The sequence below is a fragment of the Crocodylus siamensis genome, chromosome 12 (genome assembly GCF_052110815.1).
Source record: "Crocodylus siamensis isolate JL-2025a chromosome 12, ASM5211081v1, whole genome shotgun sequence".
Classification (NCBI taxonomy): Eukaryota; Metazoa; Chordata; order Crocodylia; family Crocodylidae; genus Crocodylus; species Crocodylus siamensis.
This window is the reverse complement of record NC_143406.1, coordinates 48,916,366-48,938,570: the sequence shown is the minus strand read 5'-3', so window position 1 is coordinate 48,938,570 and position 22,205 is coordinate 48,916,366. Positions and strand designations below refer to the sequence as shown.

The 22,205-nt window shown below is 57.6% G+C and overlaps 1 protein-coding gene across 2 annotated transcripts in view; it reads right to left on the bottom strand.

Annotated features, from left to right (window-relative positions):
- Window positions 1-17,900, bottom strand: part of RAB26 (RAB26, member RAS oncogene family) — a 90,902-nt gene extending 73,002 nt beyond the window's left edge. For both annotated transcript variants that reach the window (XR_016438658.1, XM_090023724.1), the window contains exons 1-2: window positions 17,560-17,900; window positions 11,875-11,985 (exon numbers count right to left, since the gene is read on the bottom strand). Coding sequence is in view for 1 of the 2 variants with exons in the window: in XM_090023724.1 (XP_089879850.1) it covers window positions 11,875-11,985; window positions 17,560-17,763 (315 nt within the window). In the remaining variant the exon portion in view is untranslated. The remainder of the gene's footprint in view (window positions 1-11,874; window positions 11,986-17,559) is intronic.
- Between the last annotated feature and the right edge of the window lie 4,305 nt (window positions 17,901-22,205).

The following is a 22,205-nucleotide window of genomic DNA, read 5'->3' as shown; positions in this document are numbered from 1 at the left end:
GACATGGACTACAGGAGCAATGCACACACAGCCGAGACACCTGCACCAAACTGCTTGCAAGGGAGCCAGCGCCCAGAGTGAGGTGGGAACCAGTGCCAATGGGTGGGAAAGCAGGAGCCTACTCACCGATGATCCCCAAATGGGGTGGGGGGAAATAAGAGGTGGAATAGGAGGGCGAGCAGGTGCATCTCATGAGCCATTAGCTGGAAATTTGTTGCTCAACCCCAATTTTAAAGCTGAGGGATTCGATTTTTTCCTCCAGGACATCTCAGCAGCAGCTACAGAGAGAGCTGAGCATCTGCACACCCTGAGCAGGGGGCCTGTGCCGGATTTTGTCAGCCCTAGAGCCACACACCCAGACACCAGATCGGTTTTCCAGACTGTGCAGAGCAGCACTCGCGGCTTCCAGTGCTCCGGACAGGAGCTTTCCTAGTTAACACGATTTATGGGGATGGGGGATTGCTCTCAGGCTTTCCCCCTAGCTTGCTCCTTTGGCCTTTTGGCTCATGGCAATGAGACCAGGGGGCAGCTGAACCCCAAGACCTCCGGGCTTGGGACCTGCACGCAGGACACCTGCCATGGATTTGAAGCTCCAGATTGATGAGTCTGGGCTCAAGGAGACCTGCCAGCGGTAGCAATACACAGACTTGAACAATTGAGTTCTGCTCCATCAAAATTTGGAACCGATTTGGCTTGGAAATGACATTTTATTAAAAAAGCAGCACTGGATGTTTGCTAGCGGCTGCTGCCATAACGAAAAAAACAAAAAAAAAGGAGAAAAAAAACTTTCAAAAGAAACAATGCTGACACCATCTTATCATCTCTGCCCTGAGAACCAGAGGGCTTTGGCCGCCTTCTGTTTTTAACTAGAAGCCTCTGCAGTTGGCTCCTGCACTCTCACGGCACTACTTGCACAAAACGTTTGCACCAAAGAAGGTTATTGCTCCAAGAGACTATTAGAAAAACTGCAAGCAGGGGGAGGTTTTGCACATCACAGAACAATGAGAAATAAAACTAATGGCCCATTAGGATACGCGATGCCAGCTTCATTTCGGATGGGTTTCTGCTCATCTACACCTGTTCAGGCCGATGTAAGCTATTATCATAGAAACATAGACAAGTCGGGTTGGAAAGGACCTGAGGAGGTCAAATCTAGTCCAACCCCTTGCTCCAGCTAGATCACCCCAATAACTCTGTGCAGATCTCGTGGTTCATCGCCCTCCGGCAAGGCGACACCACCAGCCCCACTGTTCTGCAGGAGGGAAAAGGAGCGTGCCTGTCCTTCAGGGCAGTGTCAGAGACGGGGGCCCGTGGTCCTTTGCCGAACCGGACAGGCAGATGCCTACACGCACAGGGGTCTGTCCATGGCTGGGCTGCCCACACCAGAGAGAAGCAGCAGAGACATGTGTGATGGCGGCTCTAGCGTGGGTGTGCTGAGCAGCCCAGCCTGAGACAAACACGTTGTTCCTGCACCGTGCTTCAGCAAGCAGGGACAAAGCCTGGCAAAGTGCACCAGGGACAGGGCTTGCCGCCCAGCCGTGGGAACGGCCCCGCGGCTCTGCTCTCCCATGACGGGGGATGTTCCCACAGTCCACGGGTCTGCTGCCCGGCACCCGCAGCACCTCGCCTCTGCCCCTCCGTAGCATGGGGACGGCAGGACAAGCTGGAAGGGCATTGCTGGTCTCTGCCCTTGAACTTCCCTGCATGGTGCACGTGCAGCTTGAGGAGACAGCTCCTGCTGCTGCGAGACTTAAAGGTCCCCTTAAAAGTCAGCCAGGGCCACCCACCAGCCGTAGCGATCACAGCAAGGCAGAACTCCCCAGAAACTGGCATCTTTTACCTGTGGTGGGCTCTGCAGCACCACGGAGGCAGCGTGGCCTAGTGGTGACAGACTCGCAGCTCCTGCTCATAGATTCATAGTTGTAGGGTTGGAAGGGACCTTGCAGATCTTCTAGTCTGATCCCCTGCCCTGGGCAGGAGAGAAAACTGGGCTCAAATGACCCCAGCCAGGTGTTCATCCAGCCTCCTCTTAAAGCCCCCCAGGGTAGGAGCCTGCACCACTTCTCTTGGAAGTTGGTTCCAGACCCTAGCCACCCTGACCGTGAAGTTGCGCCTCCTGATATCTAACCTAAACCTGCCCTCTGCCAGCTTGTAACTGTTATTCCTGGTCACTCCTGGCAGTGCTCAGGGGAACAGGGACTCCCCCAATGCCTGCTTGTCCCTTCTGACTAGTTTGTAACAGGCCACTAGATCCCCCTCAGCCTTCTCTTTTGGAGGCTGAACAGGTTCAGGTCCTGTAGCCTCTCCTCGTAGGGTCTGCCCTGCTGCCCCCGACCATGCGAGTGGCCTCCTCTGGACCCTCTCCATGCTGTCCACATCCCTCCTGAAGTTCAGCGCCCAGAACTGGACACGGTACTCCAGCTGCGGCCTGACCAGTGCCGCATAGAGGGGGAGGATCACCTCCCTGGGCCTACTCGAGATGCATCTGTGGATGCAGGACAAGGTGTGGTTAGCCTCACTGACCGCTTCCTCGTATTGGTGGCCCATGTTCATTTTCGAATCGATAATGACTCCAAGACCCTTTTCTGCCTCTGCACTGGCGAGAAGGGAGTTCCCCAGCCTGTAGGTATGGTGCTGGTTCTTCCTCCCCAGGTGCAGCACCTTGCACTTGTCCGTGTTGAATCCCATCCTGTTCTCATCCGCCCACCCCTGTAACCTGTCCAGGTCCAGCTGTATCCTGTCCCTCCCTTCTAGTGTACCCACCTCACCCCAAATCTTGGTGTCACCCGCAAATTTGAACAGGGTGCTTTTTACCCCCTTGTCCAAGTCACTAATAAAGAGATTGAACAGTACGGGCCTGAGGACCGAGCCCTGGGGGACCCCACAGCCCACATCCCTCCAGGTCGAATATGCCCTGTCCACCACCGCTGTCTGGGTGCGACCCCTCAGCCGCAACTGGTGACCCATCTGACGGTGTAGGCATCAATGCCACAGTCACCTAGCTTTTTAATGAGGATGGGGTGAGACACAGTGTCGAAGGCCTTCCTGAAGTTCAGAAAGACTACATCCACTGCAACACCTGCGTCCAAGGATCTTGTGACCTGATCGTAGAAGGGAATCAGGTTCGTCTGACAGGACCTGCCCCTAATGAACCCATGCTGGTTGCCCCTGAGCATCATCCCCGCGAACCTTTGCTCGTGAACCTTTGACCCAACCTGCTGTGTTACTGGAGCACTTGGGGCATTTGGGCTGCATGGAAGGCAGTAGAGTACAATGATCAGAGCAAAGCCCTTTGCATCAGGTCCTGGGCTTCCTGTTCCTAACCACCAATGAGTCCAGCCTCCAACCTCAAACAAGCCACCCAAGCTATCTCCCTGCACTGTAAAACGAGGGTAGCAATACTGGCTACAGGACTCGGTACAAAGCTTCAGTTCCTGTAGACTATTAGCCTTCGCCAGAGAAGCTGAGCATACTAAGCAGCCTGATACATTTGCAGCCGGTTCTCAGCACACTTTACCATGGTCTTCCCACAGCAGGACAAAATAATTACTTTCACTTTCCATTACGCCCTGATAGCCCCACTACTGTCTGCATACAGTCCTTTGATTACAGCCTATTTGGAACAATTTATCCCTAATTTACTTTAATCAAAACAATTGCTTCCAAATCCCTGGATTCCCACCCCCCCCAAAAATAAGGAGTTGTGCTGCAACAGTTTTGTTATTAGATACACAGATTAAAAGCAAATGCACCCATGTGACAGAAGCTTCCCGTGCTATCAAGTAAAATATACTCATTGGCCCTGTCATGCAGGGAGAGAGGTACAATTAGACAGTTACTGCAAATAAGATTGCCTTAATGGGAAGAGAGGTACACAATCAGAAATCTGCCTTCATGTCCAAAAAAATTATCAGACCTTTTCAAAGTTGGTAATAACTTCCAGGCTCTGTACACTGATCCCTTTTCTCTTCTAATCTGCACATGACTACTCCAATACACTCAGCTTTGCCAGATAATACTGGAGAAGCAAGATAACTATAAGTTGACTGTCTATGAGTGCATCTACACATGTGCATTTACTGCGCTGTAACCGAAATTAGTGTCTACACATGGACACCTGTACTGCACAGTAAATATGGCGACTAATGCTGACTTGAACATAAATTTGATACTTGCATCACGCAGGTATCAAATTTACACCCGATTAGTTGCTGTGCAGTAATGCACGTGTAGATGCCTTACGGCACAGTAACAGTGTGCGTCTGGACTGACTTGGGACTAACTGTCCCAGGTCAGTCCACACACAGTACTAATGTGCCTCAGTGCCTGCCTGTGTAGACGCCGGCTTATTCCCACTTACTGTGCAGTAAATTTAAGCCAGTATAAATGCACATGTATGGGTCCTCAATGTAGAAAGCAACCCAGGAAATAATTCGTGAGATTTTCAGACTGACTTTTGATGCCACAGTTGCTGGGCCAGAGGGGAGAATGTTTGAAAGCTGAAAAACATTTTTTAAATATTAATTTGCAGAAAGGAAGTGCGCAGCATCCATCACGAAATCTAACGTTTGAAGTCCAGTTGTCAAAGTCCAGAGGGGGAGGGGGCCATGAGATAGCATGGGTGACTTGGTTAAAGTTGGCAGCTGGGGTGGTTGGGCATTGGGATCAGGGTGTGAGGGGCCTGATACAGAGTGCTTTGCTCTCACCACTGGACCCTGCCGCCTTCCAGGAGACCAAAGTAACTCAGTGGATTATATCAACTCATATACTAGCCCAGTATTTTACACTTATTTGCACGTACCCTTGTCTCTTTTTTCCTTCCGGGCCAGCAGTCCCCTTTCTCTCTTTTGCTAGTCACCGTACTGGGAAAAGACAAGCACTAGAAAGTTACTGTTCGCACCCTTGCTTACTAGCAACTTGAAAGGCAGGCTGATCTCATGGAAATCCTCCAAGAGAAACAGATCTGAGGAAGTGTTGAAAACAGTCCGGGGGGGGGGGGGGGGGGGAAATCAGGAGCTATTAGAGGAAAAGTGCTTGTTCTCTGCAAGATGAATCCAAACACCCTGTGCTGTGTCTGGGTATTAAGGACACTGAATAAGCTGACAAGGTTATATTTTTGTGCCTGTTTGAGATCACAGGCACAGCAAGTACCTAACACTTTTAATCAACACTTGGGGCCAGATTCTTGCAAGTCTGGAGATGCTGCCTGCCAAAAAAAAAAAAGGCAGGCAGGAACAGGCAGGTGCATCAGGGAAAGTGTCACGGGACAGGCACAGACTCAAGGCGCAGGTCACACCGGTGCTTGGGGCCGAAGCGATTGTCACAGCCGTACAAAGGGAAGGTGTGGAGTGATGGATCCAGCGGCTGCTCTACTAGCAAACTGGTTTCATAAGAAAGGCAGGAAAAATGTCTGAAAGGCAGAATAACTCCTGTCACCTGAACCACTGCAGAGGTGCAAAGGACTTCGTGCATCCCGGCTTGCACCTTTCACATGAGCGAGTATTGCTACCAGGAGCTCATTACTGAGTGCTCTGTCCTTGAAGAGGGAGAGAAGTCCAACTCCCTCGAGCAGGCACCAGAAACAAGAGTCATGAAGCTTTGGGAACAAAACAGCGCCTTGGAAAATCCCCCCAAGATGGCAGAGATCGGAAGCAGGCCCCGAGCGGCTGGCTGAGCAGCAAGGGGCCAGACTCACGAGGTGCGTGGGAGGAAATGAAGAGCGTGGCTTGTCGTAATCAGTGCCGATGGAGATGTGCTCTTGATGCTCGCCTGTTAGGAAGGGAGCAGTGAAAGCGAGAGAGCACGCGTGTGCCTTTTCCCCTCTCTCATTTCGGCTCAGTCCCGGGCCACTGCTGGGGCAGCTCCTTGGATCCTCCTTTTCCATTTATTCCAATCCGGGGTATCTTCTGTTCATAACCCCTGTCCGCTGGCGTCTTTCCTGACTACATCACTCCATCTCGACCTTTGTCACCGCCTTTTCTTTTCCATCGCTTCTCTCCATGCGTGTCCCTACTCGGGATCACCCCAGCCACATCAGTGCAGCCTCCCCTGGCTCTCTTCCCCTCTCTCATCATAAAAACTCCTGATAATGAAAACAAGCAATAGTGCAGTAATAGCAGACTGCTAATAGATAAGTCTGCACGCACCCACCTTGACCCTATTACTGATCAAGCCAAACCGTTCCCATGCATTGATCCTGCCTCTTACGTCGCAAGCATATCTAGGTGTCCGAGCAGCTGCGAGTCCTACGCTGAGAAAAGCATTCCCGATCAGGACAGATCAGGAGCAGATGGAGCAGCTCCACCAAAGGCGACAGGATGTAGGTTCGCCCATCAGCACTTTGATGCGTTGGGCTGTGAACGAACCGACCGCACAGCCACGTCCAGAGAAGAACCGGAAAACCTCTGCAGATGGGATGCAATCTCCCAATTTTGCACGCGTGATCCCAAGTCTGCAGACACCCCCTCATTCAAACATCATCATTGTTCTGGCCTGGAAAAGCCTTTATAAGCATCGCGTCAATCCGGCCGGCCCCACTGCCAAAAATGCACCGGGGAGCTCCAATGGTGGGGCGATTTTCTCTTTCATCGACGCGCTTTGTTTCAGGACGGAGCGTGCAGAGAGGTCTGCTCTGCCCTCAACCGGGTTTGCGCGACGTGCACGGTTTGCTCTTCAGGCTTCTTTCCCCCGCACGCTCAGCTGCACATGGGCTCTGAGACGGCAGCCTGCAAACAGTCGTGCCTCAGTGCCGGCGCGCGGAGGGAACAGGTTTGTTTGTTTTCAGGGTCCGCGTTACGTTTTCAGTCTAAAGTAAATAGTTTCCCAAATGCAGATGCTTCCCAGGCAGGGAAAATATGCCCATCTGAAATCAATTCTCTTCCCTTGGACATGGGATTGCGTCGTGCTTACCCGGAGGCTATTGAATGAGCGGAAAGCATCTCAAGATACCGCAACGTTCATACACTCAGGAGAAATGGATGGTTCAGGGGCAGATAATAAGATGCCAGGGGTCTCTCAAGGCAAGCCTGGGGGAGAAGGCAGCTGATGACTGCTGCTTTAGTACTTGAGACCACCAACTTGTTGCACATCCGCAAGTTCAGGAGCTGCTGAGCACCTACATCCCGTGGCCCAGGAGACGGCCCAGCCATGCAGACCCTCCTCACCTGGAGCCTGCTAAGAGAGGAGTAGTGGGCAACACAACACACTCCCCCTCCAGGTCTCCCCTTCATCAGGGGGGACAGCAGGGACATTCGCATGGGGCTACGGCACCAGCTTTTCAGCCAGTATTAGCAGACTCCAACCTACTGATTTCAGGTGAGCTACGCTGATTTATTTACCCTGGCTGTGCCTGGGAGAAAGCAGAGCACCGCGCAAGGGAGAACTCACTGCACCCATTTCAGAGGCAGCTGCTTTGTCTCCAAAGTGACTGGACAAACAGGGATGTTATTTGTGAAACAGGCTCAATCCTGGCTCCCTATTACAGAAATTGTCAGCAAAGCCGCCACAGAGAGAAGGCTTTGAACATCTAAGCCTTGCTAAAAGGGGATTTTTCAAAGGGAATCACTGCGCTGTTATTTGGAAGTATTATGCCGGCTGGGCAGAGGCTGCTTTCACCTGCCCGACTGCAGCAAGATGTCAGCAGCGTGCACGGATGGTGCCGACGATGGCTTCTGCTGGAGGGAAAAAATAAATCAACCCCAGCTGTGGCTATAAACCGGGACTGGGGGAACACAGCAGAGTGCCGCTCCTGGACAGCATCTGTCTGGATGGAAAGGAAACAAAGCAGCCAGCCCCATGCACACCCATGTGCTCGGTCCAAAGGTCTCTGCGATTCTCAGCCTTTTCCATGAGCACTCATTCAGTCAGCCTTTACTGCCGGCTCACATGCACTCTTGCCCCCGTCCCTCGCATGCTTGGCTCAGCTTTCCTGGGAGAGCAGCAGTCAAAGCGCTTACCAAGAGGTGAAGCGAGCTGTGAATTTACCGTGCATGAGCTATTCTGGGATAAGTGCCCGTGTGCATGCTCTTCCACCTTGATCAGGGTGGGGTAACTCACTCCTCAGAGAGACAGGGCTATGCTCTGGTGCAACTGCTGCAGGGAACAGGTGTGCACACAGGCACGTATTGTGGGGTAGCTCACGTGGTGCAGTCTCGCACCCTGACTTATCACACAGCATCTTATCCATGTGCCACAGCCACTACCCACTAGGGAGGACCAAAAATAGGCCCTTTCCAATGATGCACTCTCAAAAAATTCAAACCAAAAGCAAAGGGGGGAGGCTGACTTTTGTCCCAAGTTCATTCCCCCATGTTTTGGTCCCTTCCAGAATGGGCCAGAGCACTTCAGTATGTTGATGGCAAAATATCTATGCTGAAAAGCATGTGAAAAAAATCGCTCTACCCCTGGATGAGCTCTGCCCTACAGCTCCCGATACCTGGCTGGGCTCAAGAAATCCAAGCAATCCGGGAACCGCACGGTCCTTTTGTCTATGCCCTGGTCTTTGCCAGGTGGGCACCATTTATCACACTCATCCTACCCCTGCTCGGTCGTCCTGCAGCTTCCCTTCAAGAGACGCCCTTCAGTAGACTCAAACCCCCTCCGTAACACGTGTGAATTGAGCCGTATCCCATTTCAACCACCACGTATTCATTGCAGCGCTTACCTCCGTGCGGAGGGGCTGGCCAGGGAGAAGCCCAAGCCCGCACATCTCAGCTCATCTCCTCACGTGTCAAGGCACCCTTCAAAGGATCTCAGAGGAGCCCTGGTTGAGAATCACTGACCTAGAGAAGCTTAGTAGAAATGAAAACCATGCACATCAGCACGCAGAGCCCTTCACTGAGACGGCCACAGACAGGAGCTGCCTGCCTGGTGCACTGGATGCAAACACCGCATCCTTCCCTCCCGTTGCTGGGTCAACCCTTGCTGTGGCCAGGAGCGGAGAACCTGGTGCAAAGCGAGATGCCATAGCGAGGAAAACAAATAAGGCAGGATGTACAAGGTGTTCCCGGATCCAGCTCGCTGGGCAATAAACAGCTTCTCGTCAGCTTTTACAAGAGAGTAAATGCCACGTTTATTGCTGTAGAGTCTCCTCTCCCCAGACCACTCTCCCTTAATTATAGCACAAAATGATATAAAGATAAACCAGGCGGTGTTTGCAAGCAGTGGCAGGGAACAAGGCCACTCTCCCTAGTGCTGCGCTGAGAAATGGCACCGCGAGACTAATACTGCAGGGAAATCTCCACCTCCCCAGGGTAGGAGCTCATCCAGGCAGAGCATGCTGTACCCCAGGGTCACCCCAAAATGCACCGTCCCTCCAGCAGAGCAGGGATGGGCTGCACCTCTGCAAAGGACAAGGCATAGCTAGGGAGAGGCCTCTTACTGCTGCCCCAGCTATAACTCTCCTGGATGCCAGAAGTGGGCTCTTAAGCATCCTACTCCCAGGGGCAGTCCTGTCCAAGTTCATCTAAAACCTAGGCTGCTACAGCCCACCTGGCACCAACGCTGAATGCACACACAACTAGCATTAAGCGTGCAAATGAACCCAAATGCTGTTGGAAAGCCAGGTGTGTGTCTTTGGAAAGGCTCTTGCAGGATGGGGCTTTCCAAGCAAAGAGCGCTCTCCGGGAATGCTCCAGCCAGCCACAGTCTCATCACCTTTGCAGCGTGGCTGTAGGGACTGGTGCCATGCACCGCAGCCATGCAACGCTGCTCTCAGCTGCACCCCGGATCAGCCGGGACGGTCCTCCCAGACCCGACCATGCTGCCCCCAGCTGTGCTCTCCGTGCCAGATGCCCATCCCTTTGCATTCGACAGCCAGGTAAACAGCACGCTTTCTGAGAACCAGGAGGCTGTTCCCCATTCTGCGTGTTCCCACCCGAGCCATCTCTCGTGGCGATGGCTCTGCAATACTGATCGTCTCAGCCAGGGTGGCTTCGGCTCAGACATTTGCACAGCAGGTTTGCTCGCTGCCTCCAAAGGCATGCCTGCCAGAGCGCCAGGCAGCCCGACTCCCTTTGCTCACCAGCGTATCAAGGCATTTGCATTGCGAAGGAAAAGTCTCCAGTCATCAGCAGTTCTGCAGTGCTCTCCTTCCTCCCCACAAAGGTCTGTACATTTATTCACCCACACCGTGAGCAACGGTAGCAGGGTCACACGGAGCTTTGAATCTCTCGTGCATGCAGAACTGCTCGGAGAGTAGGCACGGTCCCCGTCATCTAGCCATCCGACGCATGCAAAATTTTGCTGCAGATTATTTTTTACACCGGTGGTTCTCAACCATTTCTAGTCAAGAGCTCCCCAGCACGAAGCAGAATGATGCCAAGACTCACTTAGAGCCAGGAGACCAACAGAGCGGCCCCAGATTTATAAGCCGGAGATCTTAAGATCTTGCAGAGGCAACAGGTTCCCAAGCAGCAGGTCCTATTTTTACACGAGAAGGTCTGTCTCAACTCAAATCACAGCACGCAGGCCTTTTTCAAAGGCAAGCGTCTCTGGGGAGAGGGGTTGCAGCAGCATCGTAATGATTATTATTATGTTTTCAGAGAACATAAGTCTTTCCCTTCACTCCTCGCACCACTTTAGATTACCCGAACTGAACAAACTCTAATGGTCTAATTGACTCTGCACCACAGAGGCTGGCTGTTTACTTGTTTGCATCTCTGAGCCGAGACACTGAAAACAGACCACGGGGGTCCCCATCTATTCACAGTCAGCTCCCACTCTACTCCGCTCCCTGGTCTCATGCTTTAGCACAACAGCGCAAAGCTTCACTTGCAAACATTGCAAGGTGTTTTTATTTATTTATGGCTCTTATACGGATTTTAGGAGCTGGGGCTATTCAACGTATGAAAATATTTTGCATAAAGACTGGCTTTTGGTTTTTTTAAAAAAATAATAAAAAGCCTATGTATGATTTAAATCTGGAGGCAAACTTCAGCTGTTCGTCGGCAACTGGGACACTCCAGGAGGTGAAAGAAGCTGGGTTCAGTGGGAAAAAAAAAAAGAGAGGGGGAACGTAGATAGGTGCATGGGAAACCTTCAGGTATCTGTGCATGAATATGAGCCACGTAGCTTCTTAACTACACGTGATGAGGAGGGTGGTTTCATGCCTGGTGCTCAAGCAACACAGAGCAGCACCTGGGAGGAGGGAAGAACTGCAACCGGTTCATTCGTGTGACCCACATGTGGCTAGCCAGTCTCCAAGCCACGGAGGGCCCTTGCATTGCAATGCCCATCACAGGGGGCATGGCTGACAGGCAAACCCCACCAATGTGCGTTCAGAGGCTGCATGGGTTCCTGCTCCCATTGGGCACATCCACTACCTGGCCTGTCTCCAAGGTGAGACAGGGCAGGGGAGGCCAGGTATTGAACCAGAGTCCCCTGGCCAATAGCCTCCTGTCCTCCTGCTCCCAGCCCTAAAGACATTAGTTTCCCCCGCAAAACCTCCCTCCTCCCAGGGAGGGTAGCAGCTCATACGGCCCCACTGGGATGTCCGACACCTGCAAGGACAGCGCCGCAACCCAAATAATACATCAAACAAGCCATGGAGAGGCCACAGGTGGTAACTGCAATTGCCCGGAGGTCACCAGCGTTGGTCAATCTAAGGCATGCGTTCCTCCTCATTTAGGGGGCAATCGTTACAACGCTGGCGCTGATAAATAACCTGCCAGCTGTGCCACGCCCAGATGTGTAACCCTAGCAGTGCCCTGGAGGAGAGGAGCCGGTCATTTCGAAGGCGAGACATTTCATTATTCCCTGGGTGTGATGCTCATCAAATTCGACTGCCTGAGAACCACAGAGGCTGGCATCTCCAACCATGCAAAAAGGGAAATTGGGTGGAGAAATGGTTTCTAGAACTGCTTGACAGCGCCTTACCCTGAAGTCAATTCCAACCGTGGAGATGAAGCTGCCGGCCAGGAAAGCGCCGTCTTTAAACCGCACCAGCAGGCAGGTTTTGCCAACCCCAGAGTCGCCGACCAGCATCACCTGCAGAGAAGGAAGAAGAGGGGATTCAGGTGCCACTTGGAAAACAGGAGGAGAAGGACCCTCCTAGGGGGAAACGCAACTACACCAGCTGGGACTAGCTGCCCCGAACCCCACCGAAGCACCAAGGGCTGCTCACGTAGGCAGCAAGGCCTGCGCCTAAGCACGGCAGCGCAGCAAATTAATAGCTACCGAAACCCAGGGGAGAGAGCGGTCCTCTGCTTGTAAGGGCATGATCTAAGAGACCCATGCCCATCACTCCCCAGCACCCTGCCCCCAGCCTGGCTCCGAAGCGGAGCTGGACAGCTCCTGCCATAATGAAGGTCAATCGGATGGCGAGCTGGAGGCTGGAAACAAGCAGCTCCTTCTGGGCAAATTCAACCGTGTATGAAAATCCACGCAGAAGTCTCCAGCTGCTGCGTCTCCAGCTGCTTTGCAGCTGACTTGGCCCTCGCCGCTCTCAGAGCCGGCTTAGATCAGGCCCACTGCATGCAGGGTGGGAGGAGTGGACACAGGAGCTAAGCACTTCTCTCCGAGACCCCGCAGCCAAGCCGGGAGCAGGTCCCTGAACGCAGCCTGTGCTTTGTGTCATGAGATCGCCTGCTCCTCCCAAGTTCGTTTTTGGGTAATTTGGCCTCCGAAGGGAACATGAAATAGGTCCCAGGTGTCAGTCAGGTGAGAAGACGGCTTCCTAGAGCTTCAGCTGGCTTGAACTCTAATTATAACATGGCTTTCGTTTTTTCCTTTTTTCCTTCGATTTAGAGTTTTACACTTGAATGACGTGATTATGCCGCTCTTAAAACGAACTGCCGTTTTCCCCGAGCAGCTCATTAGTCCACGACTGCGTTTAATAGTTTCTTGCTAAGTGATCACCGCGGGTTAGGTCTGAACTGCATACAATGCATCCTCATCAGAAATGGCCCCTAACAAGTGCACCCGTTAACCTCTGCGAGAAGCTCAGCAAAACCCAGGCACTGGTAAGTGGCCGTGTAAGGGATGTCGAGACAGCTGTGCTCCAGCTGTGCACACTGTTGCTTCCCTGGAGCCTGGCTTTAACCTCCCTGCATAGGAAGAAAATCCACAGCGTCAGCTGCTCCTCTACCTACGAACGCTCCTTGCTGAGGTCCAGTATTGCCGTTTGGGCAGCACACATACAGATCCCTGACCCAAGGGAATAGGTTTCAAGCCTCTGCTTGGTCCACAGAGCGACACGGGGGCAGCTTTGTTCTCCCCATCCCAGAACACAAGAACAAGGGGATGTTCAGTGAGACCAAAAGGTTGCAAGAGCCCACGAGGGAGCCGACATCTGTATGGGTAACAAGGGTGCCCAGAGTAGGAATAGTTCATGCTTCCCAAAAAACCCCGCTAGAGGAGTGTTTAACCCTGTGCTTCTGGGTCTCAGACAAGAGGCTAGGACGAGACCTGCATGTAGGTCACACTGCTCCTAGATCGATTTGCTTCTGGCCACCCCCGAAGGACGCAGAGCAGGCAGCGGTGACACCGTTTGCAAGCACTTGTGTGCGAGCCTGTAGCTCGGGGCCAGCGCCCCTTGTTTTTAATGGGAGCCATAATGGGAGGGAGGTCCCTCCATCTCCTCCTGGAGCTGGGCCTGACAGTGCCTGATGGTCTCGGCCGCGTCTGCCTTTTACACCACGCAATGGGAGCAGAGTTGTGCACGGCTCTCACAAGCTTCCCCGGGGCTTTTTCTGTGGATAATTGCCAAGGGGCAGAGCACCCGCAACTTCTGCTGAACTGCCGCTGAATGTGGGAGGGGAGGGTCCAGCCCCTTGCAGACCCAAAACCCACTGAAGTCAGGAGATGACAGCCCAGAGGACACCTGTATCAACAAGAAGGGCCATGGAAAAAGCCCGGCTCGTCCCCCCACAGCCAGGCAGGAGGCCACACTCCTTCCAGAGTCCTGTTTGCATCAGATTAGCCTGGTCTGGTAGTCAGGGACCTGCTCTCCACCTGCAGCAGGCTCTTGCAGGGCAGGGCAGAGCACTGCTCCGGATCTGCAGGCAGAGGAGCAGGTCCACACCAATTTCTCAGCGCCCGCTGTACCATTCAGCGCCTGTCCAAGTGCAGGAAGATTAGTGGCATGGGCAGAGCTGGGACGCTTACTCCCAACAAAAAGGCAAAGGAGGAGGGGGGGAAACTGCACTGGTTCAACTCGTTGCGAGAGAGCAGCACAAAGCAGCCCAGAAATCTTTCCAGGTTCAGGCACCGACTCTATAAAAAGCCACTCTGATTTTCTCTGAGCTTCTCATTATCTTGAGCGACCGCCACAACAGGCCCTGTCCATCTCCCCGCCAGCCCGATCCTCATCCGGGGACGCAGGCCACCGTCGCCTAGCCCCACGCCTGCGCTCCTCGCAGCTGGTCGCCACCTTGGCTGGGGACCAGAGGCCTCGAGCAAGGAGGAACGAGAGTGTGACAGGTCAGTGCTTAACAGGGTGCAGGGCCATTTCTCTTGGCCATGGCTTCAGAGACAAAGCCAAGCCCAAAACAGCAACTGAAACTGGTCTCCACCTCCCGGATGCTCTGTGGCTCATTTGAAACAGCTTGTGCTCCTGGCCCGGGTGCTAACAGGCAGGTGTCCCACCTTGGACAGCTACTGCCTCCCTCCCTGGCCAGCTCTGCAGGGCTGAGGATGGAGGGGCTCCGAAAAAATGGCACGTAGGGGTGCGAGCCAAAGCAGCTCTGGGGTGGGGAGCCGACACAGCTGCTGCTCCAGAGACGAACAGGCTCCCAGACCACGGAGCTGGCAACCTCTCCGGAGCACTACATTTGCTTTTTAAAAAGCCAATGATCTGTTATGGCATGCACTGAATTTCAATCCCATCGCGGCCGTGCTGGTTGCCAAAGGCACCGAGTCTTCCTCCACGCTGTACCTTGCTGCAACACGCATCAGTCCCCTTGCAGCTTTCGATGCAGAAAGGCTGCGCTCAAGGCAAGACCTGCTCAGCCGGCTGGGTCGCGGGGCCCAAAAGAGAAAAAGAAACAGAGCTCTGGGCTGGGTTGGCAGCAGGTCTGAGGTTGGAGAAAGAGGCTCTGCAAATGCATTTCAGCTGGCAAGCACAGACAAAGGTGAGAGGGGCCATGGAAGTAACCGAAACGGAGAGAACAAGCTGCCCAGGCCCTAAATAAAGACACAAAACGCACAACATTTCATTGGCAGGGTTGCCAAGAGCCCCTCTCCTGTTGCAGGCAGCAAGGGGGGAGCAGAGGTGACAGTGCCCAGAGGCAGCAAAAGAAAGCGAGCTCTGGGTGCATGCCTCGCGCTGCAGCTCAGTGGGCTCGGTCCTGCGGGGACCTGTGGCAGGAGGCTCGGAGCCCGGACCCCTGAGGAGGGGACAGGCCGCTCTCTCCCAACTCCTGGCGAAGCCAGCGCCAGAGGCGAAGACCCCACCGGAGGGGCAGGAGAGCCCACGAGGAGGGAAGGGTGGGCTCTCCGCCGGCTTCCCCCTCTTGTGCACAGACCCCGTTTCCCCTTCAGGGGTGGCCAGAACGGCTGGGCGGGGGCCCCCGAGGGGCCGCGGGGAAGGGGCGGCGGGGACCCCTGAGGGGCCGTGAGGACCCCCGAGGGGCTGCGGGGAAGGGGCGGCGGGGACCCCCGAGGGGCCATGGGGAAGGGGCCGCGGGGACCCCTGAGGGGCTGCGGGGAAGGGGCGGTGGGGACCCCCGAGGGGCCGCGGGGACCCCCGAGGGGCCGTGGGGAAGGGGCGGCGGGGACCCCCGAGGGGCCGCGGGGAAGGGGCCGCGGGGAAGGGGCCGCGGGGACCCCCGAGGGGCCGCGGGGAAGGGGCGGCGGGGACCCCCGAGGGGCCGTGGGGAAGGGGCCGCGGGGACCCCTGAGGGGCCGCGGGGAAGGGGCGGTGGGGACCCCCGAGGGGCCGCGGGGAAGGGGCGGCGGGGAAGGGGCCGCGGGGACCCCCGAGGGGCCGCGGGGAAGGGGCCGCGGGGAAGGGGCCGCGGGGACCCCCGAGGGGCGGCGGGGAAGGGGCCGCGGGGACCCCCGAGGGGCGGCGGGGAAGGGGCGGCGGGGACCCCGAGGGGGCACGGGGACCCCCGAGGGGCCGCGGGGAAGGGGCGGCGGGGACCCCCGAGGGGCCGTGGGGAAGGGGCGGCGGGGACCCCCGAGGGGCCGCGGGAACCCCTGAGGGGCCGCGGGGAAGAGGCGGCGGGGACCCCCGAGGGGCCGCGGGGACCCCTGAGGGGCCGCGAGGAAGGGGCGGCGGGGAAGGGGCCGCGGGGACCCCCGAGGGGCCACGGGGACCCCCGAGGGGCCGCGGGGACCCCCGAGGGGCGGCGGGGACCCCGAGGGGGCACGGGGACCCCCGAGGGGCCGCGGGGAAGGGGCGGCGGGGACCCCCGAGGGGGCACGGGGACCCCCGAGGGGCCGTGAGGACCCCCGAGGGGCTGCGGGGAAGGGGCGGCGGGGACCCCCGAGGGGCCGCGGGAACCCCTGAGGGGCCGCGGGGAAGAGGCGGTGGGGACCCCCGAGGGGCCGCGGGGACCCCTGAGGGGCCGTGAGGACCCCCGAGGGGCTGCGGGGAAGGGGCGGCAGGGAAGGGGCCGCGGGGAAGGGGCCGCGGGGAAGGGGCCGCGGGGAAGGGGCCGCGGGGACCCCCGAGGGGCCGCGGGGAAGGGGCCGCGGGGACCCCGAGGGGGCACGGGGACCCCCGAGGGGCCGCGGGGAAGGGGCGGCGGGGACCCCCGAGGGGCCGTGGGGAAGGGGCGGCAGGGACCCCCGAGGGGCCGCGGGGACCCCTGAGGGGCCGTGAGGACCCCCGAGGGGCTGCGGGGAAGGGGCGGCGGGGACCCCCGAGGGGCCGCGGGGAAGGGGCGGCAGGGAAGGGGCCGCGGGGACCCCCGAGGGGCCGCGGGGAAGGGGCGGCGGGGACCCCCGAGGGGCCGCGGGAACCCCTGAGGGGCCGCGGGGAAGGGGCGGCGGGGACCCCCGAGGGGCCGCGGGAACCCCCGAGGGGCCGCGGGGAAGGGGCGGCAGGGAAGGGGCCGCGGGGACCCCCGAGGGGCCGCGGGGAAGGGGCGGCGGGAACCCCTGAGGGGCCGCGGGGAAGGGGCGGCGGGGACCCCCTGAGGGGCGGCGGGGACCCCCGAGGCGCCGCGGGGACCCCTGAGGGGCCGTGGGGAAGGGGCGGCGGGGACCCCCGAGGGGCCGCGGGAACCCCTGAGGGGCCGCGGGGAAGGGGCGGCGGGGGAGGGGCCGCGGGGAAGGGGCGGCGGGAACCCCTGAGGGGCCGCGGGGAAGGGGCGGCGGGGACCCCCTGAGGGGCGGCGGGGACCCCCGAGGCGCCGCGGGGACCCCTGAGGGGCCGTGGGGAAGGGGCGGCGGGGACCCCCGAGGGGCCGCGGGAACCCCTGAGGGGCCGCGGGGAAGGGGCGGCGGGGGAGGGGCCGCGGGGAAGGGGCCGCGGGAACCCCTGAGGGGCCGCGGGGAAGGGGCGGCGGGGACCCCCTGAGGGGCGGCGGGGACCCCCGAGGCGCCGCGGGGACCCTTGAGGGGCCGCGGGGAAGGGGCGGCGGGGACCTCGGAGGGGCCGCGGGCCGGACCCACCTTGAAGGCGACGTCGTAGAACTCGCCGCTGGCGCTGAGCGAGGGGCGGGCGGGCAGCGCGGCTGCCCCGGGGTGGCCGTCGGGGCCGGGGGCGGCGGGCGCGGGGGGCGCGGGGCCGGGGCCGGGGCCGGGCCGGGCCGGGGGCAGCGCGGAGGAGGGCGCGGAGCCGCCGCCCTTGCCCTTGGGGGTCTTCTTCCTCGACATGCCGGGGCCGTCAGCGCCCGGCCGGGGCCCGCCGCCTGCCCGCGCCCATCCCCGGCCGCTGCCGCCGCGGCTCTGCCCGGCTCGGCGCGCCGCAGCCGCCGCTGGGAGCGCCCGAGCCGCGCGCTCCGCCAATGGCAGGAGCGGGGCAGCGGCGCCACTTGCCCTCGGCTCCCCCCGCCCCGGCAGGCAGCGGGGCCGGGGCCGCGCCGCCGGGGCGGCCCTCGGGCCGGGCCCCCCGCGGCCTCGCCCTGGGTGCTGGGCCCGCGGCTCCCGTGACGAGACCCCCCTCTGGCAGGCCGGGGCCTCCAGCCCCTCGGGGGGCGCCTGTGCAGAGCAGCGCTGCCGGGTGCTGGCCTGGCCCGCGGCCCGCGGCCCCAGCCCGGTGCGAGGGGACAGGCCCGCGCCACAGACCAGCGCCGATCTGTTTTTTACAATTATGATTAAACCAGGTCTTGCCTCCCCAGGGAATTTTGCCGGAACAAAGACTTATTAAACCTACAGCCAAGAGCCGTGCCAGGATTTCCGAGATGCAGAATTGCTGCGGTTGGGTTTTTTGCTTTTTTTTTTAAAGGCCTGCATAACTTCAGCGCAGAGGGAGCTTCATTACAGGCGGCTGAGATCAGCTCCCCTAGCTCGGGCCTGACGACGGTGGGCAAGGGCCAAGAAGCCGTGAGGGCATCGCGCGGATCTGCCAACTGCTTGCGGGAGGCTTTTCGCCTTCTTCCAAAGCACTGGGTATCGGCCGGCTGCTGGAAACAGTGCCAGGGATGACAACAGCGAGGGCACTGAGCTGGGCTGGACGGCAAATCCTGTATCCTCCAGCGCCTCCATGTTCCCTTTGGCTAACGCTGAGACTTGCTTGCAGATACAAGCGTAACAAGTTCTCGTAGCAAGCCTTTCCTCTCCAAAACAGCTCATTCAGGGACCATTACCATCCGCCACATTCTGTTTAACTGGCTCCTAGAAGGCGGCGATTGGAGAATTATTAATGGAAAGCCAGCCACTAATTGCTATTGCAATTATTTATGATAAACAAGGAAAACAAGCTGGGAAGGGCAGCGCTGAGCCCGGCGGTGCTGCGCGCCTATGCAACAGCCACCTCTGCTCAGAGCGAGACTTGGAGCCGGCAGCCCCGGGTCTGAGCGCCGCGACGCTTGACGTCCGCTCCACCACCCTCGCGCACCCGAGCCTGGGCTTGGGGGACGATTATGGAAGCAGGAGGCGAGGGCAGAGGGGCAGGTCGTCGGACGAGGCTGGGTATCTGAACAACACACTGTTGGCACAGTGTAGGCGACGGCTGCATTTGATGGAGGCAGAGGCATGAGGTCAAGTGTGGCACTGGAGCCATCTGAAGACTTCTCCCATTTTCAGCCTGCACCTATAAGTCGAGGCCATTAACTTAAGGCCACATGGGTGTTTGTAGCAGAGCCGGGATGAGCCTTTTAAGACCAAGGGTCTGCAACGCAGGTGTAGCCCCCAGGACAGAGCCACTGGAGAGCCCTGGCCCAGCACCTCACCTGTGCAGTCGCAGCCCAGAAAGCTTGCTGCCCCCTTCCCTGAGCCAAGCAGTGCAGATCTGCTTGACTGCCTTCCTGATCCTAAGCACACAAAGATAGCGGCTTATCACCGTCACAGCAGAGCACTTCAGCACGGGGGTGGCGAGTTACCAGGAGCAGCAGGGGTAGGAACACAAACCCCATCTGTTCCTCTCTCCTGTAGAAGCTGATGATCTCCAGCACCCAGGGTGGTGCGATCCAAGCTGCCCTTCTCATTCCCCCAAAGCCAAGCCTGGGACCTGGGGAAAGCTGCCTGCCTTATTGGATTTTCCCCACTGAGAACAGATCACCTGGCAGCCTTCCTAGAAACTGCCTCCCAAGCCGATACTGAACAGGGAGAAGGCAAAGATTTCAAGGACAGGAGAGCAGATTCCTAGGAGCTCAAAAATGAGCTTTGCTTTGCAGTATGACAAAGACCTATGGGCTAATTAACTGTTGTTAATGAACTAGTAAGGTGTATAGTAAACAGTGCATTCTTTTCACAAAAGCAAAGCCTTCTGTGCAGTTTATAATCCTGGGAGGAGAGTGAAGCGGGGAGGGGGGAAGAGGGGCTTCTTGCTTTTCCAACCCAGAAGATATGTGGCTTGGCTTTGGTGGTAGAGCTGTGCCATAAGGTAACATTTTGCGGTACCTTCACCTCTACAGTTGTGACTCCAGGAGTCCAGCTTTGGTCAGAAGAGACATGTCACCTTCTCAGTGCAGACGGGTGGAGTCATTCATTAGCAAATGCATTTCTACAAAGAAGTGTCTTTGGGCAGCAAGTTTGCCCCTCTTTCAAGAAGGACTCGGAGCATGCTCAAAGGGCCAGGGTCAACTTAAAAATCACGTTGACTCCTGGAAATATTGCACCTGGAATAATTAAGTGTAATGTCTGAGATTGCTGGAAATGAAAGATGCTCCGAAGGAGATGCAGGCACTAAAAACAGACTAAGGGGACCACGCGTGTTTGGGGTTGCTGGGTGCACAAGTCCCTCTATGAGTCAAGGCCGAGTGTTGCACTGGTTATTCCCAGCGCAGGTGGGACACTCGCACAAGCAGATTTCTTAAACGAGAACTTTTTTTGGCCTCTTCTCCTGATGATTTATCAGACATCACCTTGCACGTCCCAAGTGGCCGAGAGCTCCAGAGAGTGTCGCACGAAGGCTCAGCACACGACGATGAGCAAATTGCTATCGGCACTACCGTGGTATCCACCCGAGGCTGACTGAGCTCCCAAAGCCCTGCCCGGAAAGGCACCTTGTCTTCTTCAGTGCCAGATATATGGGCAGAGTCCCTTTTTGGGTTATCCAAAGGCCTGCACGTGAGAGGAGAGATTTTGCTAGATGTGAAGCACCTCTCCTGCTATTTTGCAATGTGCCCTTTATTTAAAGGGTGGCCGTATCAAACGAGTGCTAGAGCAAGGCTCTTACATGCAGAATGGCAGTGCCTAATTGAATGAACAAAAGAGCAACTGAGGAGTGGGACTTGTTCTCTTTATTAGCACACGATGCCAACTAAGCGTGGCATGTGCTCCTTCGCAACAGAGCAGAGTCTCACTGGGTTGTGCCGGCTGCCTGAACTGCTTCTTAATTATCCCGCTCCCTCTGTCTGCATCCCCAGGTTGCCCACTATCCTTCTGCAGAGCTGAGGCTATCACATTCCTCCCACTGGTGAGGCATTTGCTGACAACAGTGGCACCGAACGATGGAAATGAAGTTGTTTCCAAAGCGCATCTAAGGTCCTGACTGCAGTTCCCAGGTTTGGGATCTGGCTCTCCAAGGGGAGAGCAGCTGGAGCCGCAGATGGGCTGCGTTAGGGGCTTTCCCTCTCATTGCCAGGGCATGTCACACGCTTGCTACGTTCGCTTCGCCCAGGCAGAGCTGCAAGTGAAGCCCCTCCGACGTCCTGGGCCAGTCCAGCCTGAGCATCTTGGAGATCAGCGGGGTGCTCTGCATGCGGGTGTGTGGGTGCAAAGCTCCCAAGGTGACGGTCCCGCGTCTCCCCGGTCTCCTCCGGGCTCGGACATATACTGCGTTGTGAGGGTGCCCTCTTGAGGCCAGCGGCGCATCGCAAACCCGTGGTGCTGGCTGCGGCACGGGCTGGATCCCTTCTGGCATGGTCAGTCTGCAAGTGCCCTTGCTCTGCGCCTGGCACTCCAGCCCCAGCACGCGGGGGGGCAGCCGCTCCTGGCCTGTTTTCGATGGGGCCTGCACAGTGCCCGGAGAAGGCAGAGCGTTGTGCTGGGAGCTGCACAGAACTGCCCTGCAGAAGCCAACCGGGGTCCCGGGATTTGAACGACGGCCATTCCCTTTCTGCAAGAAGGCTGGCATGATTCTGGATGGACTCGTGCTATTCTTGCCTCTAGTTCTCATCCTGTTTTGCGAGGGTCTGCTCTCAGCCCTGCCTTCAGGTCTAGCTCGCAGGTTATGGCAGCCTTGGCCCTTCCCTACAATGCAATGAGGATCCTCTGCCCTCAGTGGGATCTGGCGACCCGGAGGGCAGAGCATTACATCCAACCCCCCCACCCCAGTCTCACGGGGCTCGTCCCAGGGGAGGAGAGGATGAAAGGCTGTGCCCATGCCATCCATGTTCGTTCCTCTCCAAGGGATGGGTCCCTGCTTCAACCCAGCCACTTGCTCACCTCCATGAGGCCCGTTCCCCAGGGTTTCCACTTGCCCTCCTACCAATTCACCCGGGGCCTGGTCTTGCAGGGCCTGACTTGTAGGCGAGCTCTGAAACCCTGCACCAAACCCGCCAAGGTTGCCGGAGCCTTTACCCTCAGGAAGGACCTCAATGGGCGCTTGTACATGTGGCGGCAACGAGAGCGGTGCCAGCGGAGGACAAGCCACGCTGCCCTCGAGCACACGCCTCATCCAAAGCCTGGCTTCTTCCAGCACACTCATTTCT